The sequence below is a fragment of the Cucumis sativus genome, chromosome 6 (genome assembly GCF_000004075.3).
Source record: "Cucumis sativus cultivar 9930 chromosome 6, Cucumber_9930_V3, whole genome shotgun sequence".
NCBI lineage: Eukaryota > Viridiplantae > Streptophyta > Magnoliopsida > Cucurbitales > Cucurbitaceae > Cucumis > Cucumis sativus.
Genome location: NC_026660.2, coordinates 29,768,364 through 29,781,970, shown reverse-complemented (window position 1 = coordinate 29,781,970; position 13,607 = coordinate 29,768,364). Strand labels below are relative to the sequence as shown.

The window sequence follows — 13,607 nt, the reverse complement described above, 5'->3', positions numbered from 1 at the left end:
TCAAACATGCTTTTTTCCGCTATTTTCTATACTACAAGTTAAAAGTAACAAAAATGTAAAGAGGTTATCAAAGTGTATGGTCCAAAAGAGACTTTCTATATTCATTTGAATTATATGCTCCTTAGTTAAGCAAATAACATAAAAAATTCAAAAGTTGTTTGTGAGGGAAGGCTTTTAAATGAAATATTTATTAAAACAAATAAATATACAAATCTATAAAAAAAATCTTATTTTATCTTCAATTAAACGAGCTAAATCAATTTCACGATTCTAGCTTCAATTAAACTTTATATTGTTCAAACATAATCTACTTCATTAAATTATACTCAAATTATGTAACCCTTTAAACACTAATTGGTGTAACTAAAAGCAATAAAAGTTGTATAGAAAAAGTATTGTTTAGACTTGGCCAACCCCCATGTGTTTGTGGAGTTTATTTTTCCATTCCCTTTAGGGTTTTCAACTGTCAATGGGTCACTTTGGACGTTCAATTGGGGTAGGCCTAAAGCTCACAATTAATAGCACGTGGGACCAAATGTATATTGGACAAAGTTTATAATATATAGCTTTTAATTATCTTATGGTCACACATTATGAAATTATAATTTAAATATTTGTGGCTGTATACAAACAAAGGGTAGATTCAATGTGACTTCATAGTTTGTCACTCATTACGTGATTTACTTTATGAAAGGTTAATCTAGATTGTATTCATTTTTATTGCGCACTATTGAAAATGTAAGTCTTCATATCATATATTAATACCCACATAGTTGAGCTCTAATGATTGTAATTATGGTTGTTTGGACTTTTTGATTCATGAAGGGATAATACCTAATCAAATAATTACCCAATAAAACGTTTTTATTATAATTAATTATATTTAAAGATGAGTCTTTTTGGAAATTCCTTTTAAATTGATTGTTGTTGTTTCAATTTTTTTGAAAGAGGATTGAGGTTATCTTTAACAAAAGGAGAAACGTAACTAAAAAAGTTACCATTTCGGGAGGAAAACAATATCATTATTTCAAAATTAGCAAAAGGTTAATTTTGAGGATTATTACTTGTGTTTAATTTTTGACATTCAATTCATGAATATAACAGAAAAGGAAATTACAATTAAATCATCATAATACAGATTACCCAATTATTAAACATGGAGAGATGATGGAATTAATTAATAAAATTATGTTAAACAAATTTGTAATAACCTGAGATGCATGCATGCATGGCTCAATACAATCACCCTAAACCCAGGTGATCCTAATGTTTTAGAAATAATAATGTTTTTATATATAACTTATTTAAGTTGGAGTCAATCTCAATGAGTTAAATTAATAGTGTTTATACACTTTAAGCAAACTAGTTTAGCAAAGAAACCAAAATCAATTAAATACTCAAATTATTATTTTGTTAAATTTTAAAATGTTATATGACTTCTGTTATTCCTTTTTGGTTTTAAAATTATTGTAAAAGAATATCTCATATTATAATTTATACACATTCTTGAATATCTACAAAAAATATATATTATTCTTATAGCATTTCAACGTGCTACATTATATTCTATTTATAAGACAGAGGAAATTTTTTATTTTACATATGATATTAAGATCAAATTTGCATGCTAATTAAGATAATTAGACTTGGTCAAGATACTTGTGATTGCTTTAGTTGTGAGGAATCTACTATTTATTCATTAAATATGACACCGTTCACATAGATTTTTGCCAAAGTGCTTTATTCCTATATATATGTGTGTGTGTGTGAAAAGGAAAAAAAAAAGATGAAAATTTGACTTTTCAATTTAATTTATTTATCGAATTGATTATTATTATTGTTATTTGGAGTGGAAGACTTGCTTTGCTTTACTTTGATGGGGATCCCATGATTCATGGAGATCTTTTTATATTTATTTTTTTCTTTTATTTTTCTAATTTAAGTATGAATAAAATAAATAAATAATTGAAAAATGTGGTATTAATAAATGGCAGGCAAAGACTTATCTTCCAACATTATTCATTTACTCAAATTAGAAAGTTGGTGTTGTTGTGTTGCTTCGAATTTAAGTTTAGTTTATTTTTCTCTCTAAAAAATTTATGTAATTTTTACGGATAATATCGTTTGCTAACACATACTATTCGGTAAATTTTTATAATTCACGTTTTTCACTATTTCATTCAAAAATCATTTGAAGGCTTAACTTCTTCGATTATATTTTAAATATTTTGTTTTTTAAAAATTAAGTATATAGATACTCCTTTTTAACGTAAGAATTTTTCTTTTTGTTAAAATTTGAAAACTAACAAATAAATAAAATAGTAGCTTTGAAAACTTGTTTTTGTTTTCTAAATTTTTTAAGAATTTAATCATTGTATTTGAGAAAGATACAAGTCGTTCTAAGAAATTATATATATTTTTATTGTTTACTTTTATCATATTGGACTAAAAATAAGTATTGCCATTTTTCAAAAGAAGAGAGAAAATGATGTGGCAAGAGGAGAGGTATTAGATCAAATCTATGAAGAAAAAAAAATGAATCTCTAATTGAGAGAGAACTCTCCAAGGATACAATATTCTATATGTAATTAAGAACTCTAAACGTTTGATGTGGTTTTTTTTGTAGGCTTGCAAAGTTACGAGAAAATTACACAAATAACTAACTTATTCTTCTCATCATAAATTTGAAAGAAAAAACCCCACAATATTAGTTGTTGCAATGGTGATCAAAGATTTGAAGGAAAGATGATTCTCAGGAACCTCGAAGTAAAACTTAGAGTGCAACACACAAGGGTGTTTGTTTTTGGATGAAAAAGCAATAGATGTCAACTGAAGAAGCTCTTGTTGCTATACAAATTCGCTATGAGGACTTCAACTGAAGCTTTGGTAAAAGCTCTCCTTAGGAATCCCCTATCCATAAAATCCAGATCACAAGCTCAACAACTCCACGCCCAGGTTCTCAAATTTCAAGCTTCATCTCTTTGCAATCTCTCCCTCCTTCTATCCATCTACTCTCACATTAATCTTCTCCACGATTCACTTCGTCTTTTCAACACCATTCATTTCCCTCCAGCGCTTGCTTGGAAATCTGTCATTCGTTGCTACACTTCTCATGGCCTTCCTCATCAGTCCTTGGGTTCTTTTATTGGAATGTTGGCCTCTGGGCTATACCCAGATCACAATGTCTTCCCTTCTGTTCTAAAATCTTGCGCATTGCTTATGGATTTGAATTTGGGGGAGTCTCTTCACGGCTACATCATAAGGGTGGGTTTGGATTTTGATTTGTATACTGGTAATGCGTTGATGAATATGTATTCGAAACTGCGGTTTCTGGAGGAGAGTGGAAGGCAGAGACTTGGTGCGGGTGAAGTGTTCGATGAAATGACTGAAAGAACACGAAGTGTTAGAACTGTCTCTGTCTTAGTTGGTAATGAGGGGAGGAAAGTAAGTGACATGGAAGCATTTAATTATGACGTTTCTTGCAGAAGCAGGGAATTTGAAGCCCAAGTTCTTGAAATAGACTACAAACCGAGAAATCAATATAGGGAATTGGAAGCCTGCAATCTTGGGCAACAAATCAAAGATATTTCTCATTCGAAGAGTGAGGATAGCGTGAGAAAGATCTTTGAGATGATGCCTGAAAAGGATCTTGTCTCATGGAACACTATAATTGCTGGAAATGCTCGGAATGGTTTGTATGAAGAAACTTTAAGGATGATTAGAGAGATGGGTGGTGCTAATTTGAAGCCCGATTCCTTTACTTTGTCTAGTGTGCTTCCTCTTATTGCAGAGAATGTGGATATTAGTAGAGGAAAAGAGATCCATGGATGTTCCATAAGACAGGGTCTTGATGCAGACATATATGTTGCAAGTAGCTTAATTGATATGTATGCAAAGTGCACACGAGTAGCGGATTCCTGTCGTGTATTTACTCTCTTGACTGAACGTGATGGGATTTCATGGAATTCTATCATTGCAGGGTGTGTGCAGAATGGTCTATTTGATGAAGGTCTAAGATTTTTTCGCCAAATGTTAATGGCTAAAATCAAGCCCAAGAGTTATTCCTTCTCAAGTATTATGCCAGCTTGCGCTCACTTGACAACATTGCATCTAGGAAAGCAGCTCCATGGATACATCACAAGGAATGGCTTTGATGAAAACATTTTCATAGCAAGTTCGCTTGTGGACATGTATGCAAAATGCGGAAACATTAGGACGGCCAAGCAGATCTTTGATAGGATGAGGTTACGGGACATGGTATCCTGGACTGCCATGATTATGGGATGTGCTTTGCACGGTCAAGCTCCTGATGCTATTGAATTATTTGAACAAATGGAAACAGAAGGAATAAAACCAAATCATGTAGCTTTCATGGCTGTATTAACAGCCTGTAGCCATGGCGGATTAGTTGATGAAGCTTGGAAATACTTTAATAGCATGACACGAGATTTCGGGATTGCTCCAGGAGTGGAACACTATGCTGCTGTTTCAGACCTCCTTGGACGAGCTGGAAGGTTGGAGGAAGCTTATGACTTTATCTGTGGGATGCATATAGGACCAACTGGGAGTATATGGGCCACATTGCTGTCTGCTTGTCGAGTTCACAAAAACATTGACATGGCTGAAAAGGTAGCTAATAGAATTCTCGAAGTTGATCCCAATAATACGGGAGCTTATATATTACTAGCAAACATATATTCTGCTGCAAGGAGATGGAAAGAGGCAGCAAAATGGAGAGCTTCAATGAGGCGCATAGGTATAAGAAAGACACCAGCCTGCAGCTGGATTGAAGTTAAAAACAAGGTATATGCTTTCATGGCTGGAGATGAATCTCATCCTTGTTATGAGAAAATAAGAGAAGCCATGGAAGTCCTAGTGGAGCTGATGGAAAAAGAGGGTTATGTGCCAGATACAAGTGAGGTTCATCACGATGTGGAAGAAGAGCAAAAGAAATACTTGGTTTGTAGCCATAGTGAGCGGCTTGCCATTGTGTTTGGTATTATCAACACACCAGCCGGGATGACAATTCGTGTGACAAAGAACCTCCGCGTGTGTACAGACTGTCACACGGCAACAAAGTTCATTTCAAAGATAGTTGGGAGGGAGATAGTTGTGAGGGATAACAGTCGATTTCACCATTTCAAGAATGGAACGTGTTCTTGTGGAGATTACTGGTGACAATAATAGTGGGAGATTTCTCACATTGTTCAGTTTTAAACTAATGCAAGTTGGATCATTGTCCCAAGTTCTTCTGGGCCTTAATATTGGAAAGTTTTCGATGATGAGTGCAGTAACCGTGGATAAGAGAAGGTAGGAAGGAAGCATCAAATTATTTGCCGATAGAAGACTTGGAATATCATTCATCACATTACAAAAGAAAAGAAAAGAAAACAAATCGGGTCTCACATGTGGGTAAAACCTTAAAAAACATTTTTACACAAATGATTAGTGAGAATATACTAACTTATACACAAATCATAAGAATTAAATTAAAATTCCTTTGTGCTGTGCTCAAATGATTTTTCTTTGTGTTTTGTAGCCCTTGTGGGGTTTTTTATATTTCAACTCTATTTTTTACAAATAATTTCTACACAACTTACTTTCTTTTTGCAAATTGTTTTCAAAATCATTCTATTTTAACACTTAAAAATCTCTTCTTGTTTGTACACTCTCTATCTCAAAAAAAAAAAAAAAAAAATATATATATATATATATATATATATATATATATAATAATTATATTATATTAAAAAATTGAAAATAAACCTATAAATTTCGTCCTTTTTTTTTTTTTTTTTGATCAACACGATAAAAAATAATCATAAGATTGTTATCAAGAAACCATATGGACTCTCAAAGTTTTGTTCATCATTTATGCTTTTGGGGTTTTGCTAAAAGAAATTATTAGGGGTGGGGTTCTTCTTGAAACCCTAAATTGCAGGTAGTGGACTGTGCTGGACCTTTCGCTTCGCCTGCCTTCTCTGCTTCGTCGCGCCTATTGCAATTTGCGAGCGAACATGCAGGTACGAACTAAACATACAACCTCTTATTCACTGTTTTCTATACTTTTGTATTCCCATTTTGGGTTGTGTTTCACTTTACTTGAGCAGTAACCAAACAGCCCTGCAAGTGATTCCAATTTATTTCGTACTTTTCGATTTCAGCTTATTCAACACTTAGAGATGAGTTTATAACTTCACTTCTTGTTGATCCTGTAACCCGTTGGTCAGTATCACTCAGCCGTTTCGTTTTGTTGATCGGAGGCCTTCCTCTGTTGTGATAGTCTGAATCCTCAAATTGTGGGAGATTAGGATTTTTCTATTTTTCATTCACTGGGAATAACTCACCACTTAGCTCACGGAGGAAAAAAAAGATGTATTTGTATATTTAGGGTTTGTTTATTTTCAGTTGCTATGTAATCCGAGTTATATCATTCTGCTGCTGCCTGCAAATGGGCTCTGCACGAAGGGAGCAACCAAGAATTATAACAATATTATGTTAAATTCTTAATTACGATTCAGTTGGTTAGTCTCGTGTGTGGATGTCAAGCCTCTTAATCAACAATTCATCTTTGAAATTTGAGATTGATGGTGGATTCCTGTCATTGCTCAAATTTGCTTTCGTTTGACCACGCGCTAATGTTGGTTTCTCACATTTGATTCAGGCCAGTGATAGATTTAACATCAATTCCCAGCTTGAGCACCTTCAGGCTAAATATGTGGGAACCGGGCATGCCGACTTAAACAGATTGTTAGTTTTCCATTCCTTCCGAGTCTTGATCTTCTATTGGTTTTCGTTTTAGTTTTCATGTCTGAATTCACATCTTTGTGTGTACAGTGAGTGGGCAGTGAACATTCAGCGTGATAGCTATGCATCTTATGTTGGACATTACCCCATTCTAGCGTACTTTGCTGTAGCAGAAAATGAATCTATTGGGAGGGAACGCTATAACTTTATGCAGGTTGATATTTTTTTCTTTTTGTTTTCTTATTCATAATTTTCCTAGTGAGCTTCCTCTTCTCTCATTCTTAGTTTTTTTCTTTTGAAATTCTTCATTGGGTAGAAAATTATCTTAGATTTGTTTTTGTACCTTTCTAGCGTATATCTTCCTATAGTTGTAGTTAATCTGTACCTCTGAATGTAATGATCAATACCGTCTGCTGCACTACCTTAACTTGCCTTTCTCCCATGAACATGACTTTCAAGTCCTATTTTTATATGATTCCTTGGTAATTGTTCTCTTGATACATTTCTGCCTTTTCTTTTTCATCCCATGTATATGTATAAACCATCATTTGAACATTCAACGTGAATGATTTTAAGTGCATTCAGTGTGTGCGTATGTATTGCTTTTCAGTTTTGAAATGTGGGGTTATACCCAGCAAAATTTCATCATATTTTCTCATAGGATGCCATTTTGGACATAACTCAAAAATATAAAATGGTTTGTTTTCCGTTCCCTTTTTGCAGAAAATGTTACTACCCTGCGGCCTTCCTCCAGAAAGAGAAGATGATTGAGATTGTTATCATTAAGTAATTTAAGTTGTAGTTAAGATTGCGAATGATTAGTCATTATAGTGTTAATGAATTTCTTCTTTATGAACCAATGATATGTTTGGATGGGCAGGAAGTGTACGATTCATTTTCCCATGTTCAGGTTATGTAAGGTTATAATTACGTATAATAGCTGTTGGTCTCGTATTTGTATGGACTGAAATAATTAAGAAATGGAAGTTTTCATTAGTTAATTTGTTGATTGAATGATGCTCCCACAAACCATAGAGATTTTCGGGATCATTTTCCTCCAATCAAATCGTTAACAGTGAATAAGCTTTGAGTTCTTGAATGGCCGGAAAGACTTCTTTCCCCACCTTCATTTGTTAATTTTAAAACACTGATTACTTCGAATTTAACTTTTCTGTATTCCCTTTTAAATAGAAATAAAGATTCAAATTTAAGATATACTATTTGAAATTTATTGAATGTATGATCATGACTTACGAGGCAATAAGCAGTTCAACGAAAAATCTTAAATAAATATAAGGTTAACTATTTAACATCTAACAAATTATTTACTTTTAAGTTTGTGTGACAACTTACTTATTAAACAACTTCATGGTATTTAACATTTTTTATTAATAAGTTTGTAAAGTTCGAATGTTGTGTTGGATGCAAATAAGAAACATATTATCAAATAATACAATGAATATGCATGCTATTAGAAACTCCCACGGGGTAAAGGAAATAAATTAATGAAAGACATTGAAAGTACAAAAACCAATTATGGAGCTAAATGAACAAACAAAATCCCGTAAGTTAGAAATGAAACTGATGTGATATATTATTGTTAACTTGATAGAAAGAAATTGAGACTAAAAATAGCATTACTAAAGTACTATCTTAAACATAACCATAAAGAAATTAAAGAAGAAGAAAAAAAGAAGAGGAAAGAAGAAAGAAAAGATAGGAAAGGCAGAAAAGGAAGAAAGCAGTGAGTAGAGGCAGCGACGCTTTTTGTTGCTTTGGTTGTCATTCATAACTAAGCTGGTTTTATACTAACGGTCACAATTTTTGTTTTAAGTTATTCAAATTAAATAAAAAGAACGAATTTTAAACTTTAAAAGGAAAAAGAAATGTAAATGTTAATGTAAGCAGTCGACCGTTACACCGAACCTAACGCCAAGGCCATCCCTTCCCTACCCTACTTCTTCCTCCGTCTCTTCAAATTCTCTTCCTCCAACTTCCCTCCTTTCTTCATCATTTCAACAATGGTCTCCAAGATCATCAAAAGGTCCCCTACCAACCCCTTCCGCCGCCACCGCCGCAAGTCTCCAATCAAGAATGCCCCCTCCGCTGTCGTTGCCACCATTAACCGCTCTCTCTACACCTGCCACCGCCGTCTTCTCAAGATCTTTTCCAAGTTGGCCCGTATCAGCACTCCCAACCGTCACAAAGGCTACAAATCGTTGAGGAAAACCAACTCTTCCTCCTCTGAGTCTGAACCCGACATTGTCCGAACCCTAGTCTTCGACAACCGCCTACTCCCTCCTCTCATTTACCCGGCCAAGCGGACCGTTCTCCTCGACCTAGACGAGACTTTGGTCCATTCCAAACTGGACCCACCGCCAGCGAAGTTCGATTTCGTAGTTAGGCCGAGGATCGACGGCGAAGTACTCAACTTCTACGTGCTCAAACGCCCTGGTGTGGATCAATTTCTTGAAGCCCTAGCGGATAAATACGAAATAGTGGTGTTCACAGCGGGATTGAAGGAATATGCGTCGCTTGTGTTGAACCATTTGGACAAGAAATCGGTGATTTCGCACAGATTGTATCGCGATTCTTGTAAGGAGGTGGACGGGAAATATGTGAAGGATTTGTCTGAAATCGGGAGGGACTTGAGAAGAGTAGTGATTGTGGATGATAACCCAAATGCTTACGTTTATCAACCGGAAAATGCGATTCCGATTACGTCGTTCGTGGATGATCCGGCGGATACGGAGCTTCGGAAATTGGTAAGGTTCTTTGAGGTATGTGATTGTTACGATGATATGAGAGATGCCGTAAAGCAGTATCTGAGTAGAGAAGAAGTTTGAAATCGGTGAGTTTGTTTGTTTGTTTGTGTGTTGATTGAAATGCTATTATATGATTATAATCAAATGTTGAACAGTGAGTGTTCAATTTCAAATGAAAAAAAAGGAACTCCTTTTTCTTTCCTCTTTGTGTAATTCAAATTCAATCCATAGTAACACAATTAACAATTAACAGTTAATTGTATTTGCTTTGGGTTTCTTGATGATGATGAATATGTACCGATCATTTTGTGCAAGTTTTATTAACATTGATTCCATTTAATTTTTAACATTTACATTACACAATTTCAAAGCTATACAATAAATCAATACAGAGGTTCTACCCCTCATCTCTATAATTTATGTTTCTGAAGTCTTGTAATTTTTTAATTATTAGTTAATAATATTATTTTTTATTTGTATGTGAAAGCTTTGAATCTTTTAATTAAAAGCCTTAATCAATCAATGTATCCTTAGGTTGGCTATTTTGTTTGATTACTGTAATATTATTTTTCATTATTACTACTATTATTTTTTTATGCAATTAATAAAAATCAAATTCAAGTTCTTTTTTTTTTTAAAAAAATAATAATAAATAAATTTAAGAATATGCCAAAATTGTATTGGCGACGAAAAGAAAAACGGAGTTACAATGCAATCATCAAACGGCCGTTAAAATTTCAACTTCTTCGCCACTTCCGCTACCCAATAGTATAGTACGCTTTTTTACTTCCAAATTCAAATTACTACATTTTCTATAACTAAATACTTCAAAAATTAAATCAATCTCAACCTTTTAAATCTATTTTAAGCTAAATTATAGCTTGTAGTTATACATTTTTTTTCGATTGAACTTTACATCTTTTATAGGTCGGAGTTTTATTATTTTTAAAACAAATGTGAAAACGGGAGATAATTATATACAACCTAATATTTATAGCATATAAATAAGAATTTGTAGAGCATTAAACTTACAAATGAAGTTCCAATTAGCATAATTGACATTAATGAATGCTTTTATTAAATTGATGAAAAGTTAAAATTAAGGACGTAGTTTATAATTTTAGTGTGATTACAACTGTTAATATATATTTAGGATGGGTTTTAATATAAAAGTGTTTATCATTAAAGCTATTTGGTGAAAAAGAGAAGAAAAGAAAAGAAAAGAAAGGGTGATTGATTGTCATACCAATCGCGTTATCCCCAGGAAAAAAGGAATTTGGCTTTTTGGGGAGGATTGTTTCTGATATGATTTCTTCTCTTCTCATTATGAAAAACAGAGGGAGAGGACTCCTAATTTGTCTGTTAATTTAGGAGCTGGCCGATTATGGTTATGGAGAGTGGAACCGCGACATTTGGTAATCCTCTTTTTCTTCCGCTGACCACTTCTCTTTCTAACCACTACGCCAGCTTTGATCATACTGCAACTATGGGCCTTTGATTTTTGTCTTCCCCAATTATTTGGTTTTCATGGACCCTCTTATTTTCTTCTACAGTTGACTGCACCAACATTTAACTTTCATGGAAGTTTCTGTTTTGTTGAAATTTCGAAACCTTGCGGGAGATTCGAGGGTTTGTATTAGGGTTTCTTAACCTCCAATACTTGCGACTAACGTCGATGTCATTTCAATTCGGAAAACCCTCTGAGGTTTTTTATTTTGCTTGGAGGATGTATACAGTTTTCTTTACGTTCAATCAACCCTCTGAAAGCTGAGGCCCAGAATTGAGCTTTCGGTTCTGAATTTTGTGTTCATTTTTTTTCTCCCTTGTGGGTTCTTTCTGGGGTTTGAATTTTGTACTTTATGGTTTGGGATTGGGGGTTTTGAGATTTAGGACGATGGACGAATCGCAGGGCAGTTCGAATACGTTGCCTCCTTTCCTGACAAAGACTTACGAGATGGTCAATGATCCTTCCACGGACCCAATTGTATCCTGGACTTCAGGTAATAGGAGTTTTATTGTGTGGAACCCATTGGAGTTTTCGTGCGAACTGCTGCCCAGATTCTTCAAGCATAATAATTTCTCAAGCTTCATCAGACAGCTTAATACATATGTAAGTTAGTACTTAAGTCTAGCTGTGTGCAGTTCATTTTACTGATAAGCAATCTGTTTCAGATTTCTTTGATTGATTAGTTATTGATTTGAATAGGGTTTCAGGAAAGTGGATCCAGAGAAATGGGAATTTGCCAATGAGGATTTTGAAAAGGGTCGGCCAGATCTTTTGCGGAACATCCACAGAAGGAAACCGGTTCATAGTCATTCGTTGCAGAATGTTCAAGGACAAGGATTTCCATCTCCATTGTTGGATCTTGAGAGGAAGAGATTCAAGGAAGAGATTGAGAGGCGTAAGCAAACTAATGAAAAGCTTCTTCTTGAGTCGCAGAGACATGAACAAGAGCATCGTGATTTTCAGTTGCAAATGCGGTTAATGAAGGAGCGGTTTGAAAATATGCAGCAACAGCAGCAAATATTGCTTTCTCATGTTGCTCGTGTTTTGCAGAAACCAGAATTGACGATTTATTTTGTGCCAGAACCAAATTCTCATGATAGAAAGAGGAGGTTGACAACAGTCACCTACTATTACAATGAATCCAGTGCTGAGGATGATCTAGAAGAGCACTCCCATTCAATGTCAAAACAGCAAATAGATTATTCTTCAACCTCAGACTTAAACATGGAGCACCTTGACCAGTTAGATTCATCCCTAACATTTTGGGAGAGAACCATTCACGATGTTGATCATACTATCTTTTTACCTAACATGAAGTTCAATCAAACCAAAAGAGACATTCAAAGCCCATCAACTCCTTTTGTACAACTCGATAGGAGTCATCAGTCCAAGTCCCATGTTATTGACATGAATTCAGAACCTGTTGGAAGTATTGCTTCTGATTCCATTGCATCAAGAAAAGAAGCTGATGAAACTACTGCAAGTGCACGTAATGGGGCAAATGATGTGTTTTGGGAACAGTTCTTGACTGAGAATCCTGGTTCATCCGATCTTCCAAAAGTTGCATCAGAAGGAAAGGATTCTGATAATGGCAGAAAGAATGAGACTAAGTCCAGAGGCTTTGGAAAACTTTGGTGGACAGGGAACAAGATAAATAACCTTGCAGAACAGATGGAACACCTTACTCCAACTGAGAAAACATGAAATTCTTTTATCTTTTTTTAAGTGATGATGCTTTGTTGCCCATGTGTAATAAATTTAGGTACTAATGAAATCGATAGATTGTTGATATGTTGTGCAGTTATATAGAGATCAGTTTCCGCGACTTTCCTATAACCATGGTTGTAGGGATTTCTGGCTCGTAAAGGTCCTTTCTTTTGCACCATTTGATTGTGAATATTAGCCGACTATACAATAGCTTATGTCTAATTCTCTCTTTTACATACCCCGAATGTGAGGTTATATGATATCTACAATAGAACAGGCACGATGCATCAGATAGATAAGTGAAAGAAATGTCCATGTGGAAGCTCCCTATCCAACTTTCAAGTGTTTGTACTATATACTTGCAATTTTTCTTTTTCTCCTCTTAGTTCATTGCAATAAGCTTATTATCATTTTATAATAATTTCCCATGATAATTTATTTGTAAAAAAAAATTGTCATAAGAAATGATTAAATGAAAATGTTCCTAACGTGGCAGATGATAGTTTTTGTTTTGATCATGAGGATGTTGGCTTCAACCGTTTGATATAGGGTGGCGGTGAATATTGAATAATTTTTGGATGACTTGTTGCTATTTTCAGACTCTAGTCAGCGTTTGGAAGGATAATATCATAATATTAGTTAAAGCTATTTGAACGATAGTCACGTGTGATTATTCACATAGCTCAGGAAGGTTAGTTTTAGCTTGTTGCTGTCTTTTGTCTTTTGCAGTCCAATTTTCTTTTCAGAAATCTGTTATTACTTAATAATGCTAGGTTTTTACATCATACGTGCTAAAACATGATACTCTTATGTTGTATTGAGAGGGCATGGCTTGCATCTTTGTTCCTAATTTACTGCTTGTAAAATTTGTTTATGTTTCT

The 13,607-nt window shown here is 34.3% G+C and overlaps 4 protein-coding genes across 4 annotated transcripts; all 4 read left to right on the top strand.

The window, feature by feature from the left end:
* Positions 1-2,540: 2,540 nt before the first annotated feature.
* On the top strand, positions 2,541-5,495 carry LOC101213329 (putative pentatricopeptide repeat-containing protein At3g23330). The gene has a single exon (XM_011659960.2). It carries the CDS (start codon positions 2,863-2,865, stop codon positions 5,176-5,178), a length of 2,316 nt encoding a protein of 771 aa, XP_011658262.1. The 5' UTR covers positions 2,541-2,862; the 3' UTR covers positions 5,179-5,495.
* A 284-nt stretch (positions 5,496-5,779) lies between these two features.
* Positions 5,780-7,761, top strand: LOC101210815 (uncharacterized protein At4g14342). Its single transcript, XM_004134597.3, has 4 exons — positions 5,780-6,023; positions 6,665-6,750; positions 6,838-6,961; positions 7,471-7,761. Exons 1-4 carry the CDS (start codon positions 6,018-6,020, stop codon positions 7,516-7,518), a joined length of 264 nt encoding a protein of 87 aa, XP_004134645.1. The 5' UTR covers positions 5,780-6,017; the 3' UTR covers positions 7,519-7,761.
* Positions 7,762-8,536: 775 nt separating this feature from the next.
* Positions 8,537-9,861, top strand: LOC101206664 (carboxy-terminal domain RNA polymerase II polypeptide A small phosphatase 1). Its single transcript, XM_011659959.2, has one exon. It carries the CDS (start codon positions 8,769-8,771, stop codon positions 9,591-9,593), a length of 825 nt encoding a protein of 274 aa, XP_011658261.1. The 5' UTR covers positions 8,537-8,768; the 3' UTR covers positions 9,594-9,861.
* A 752-nt stretch (positions 9,862-10,613) lies between these two features.
* On the top strand, positions 10,614-13,061 carry LOC101219535 (heat stress transcription factor A-4c). Its single transcript, XM_011659957.2, has 3 exons — positions 10,614-10,927; positions 11,066-11,622; positions 11,719-13,061. The coding sequence occupies exons 2-3, from the start codon at positions 11,407-11,409 to the stop codon at positions 12,721-12,723; spliced, it is 1,221 nt and encodes a 406-aa protein (XP_011658259.1). The 5' UTR covers positions 10,614-10,927; positions 11,066-11,406; the 3' UTR covers positions 12,724-13,061.
* Positions 13,062-13,607: the final 546 nt, after the last annotated feature.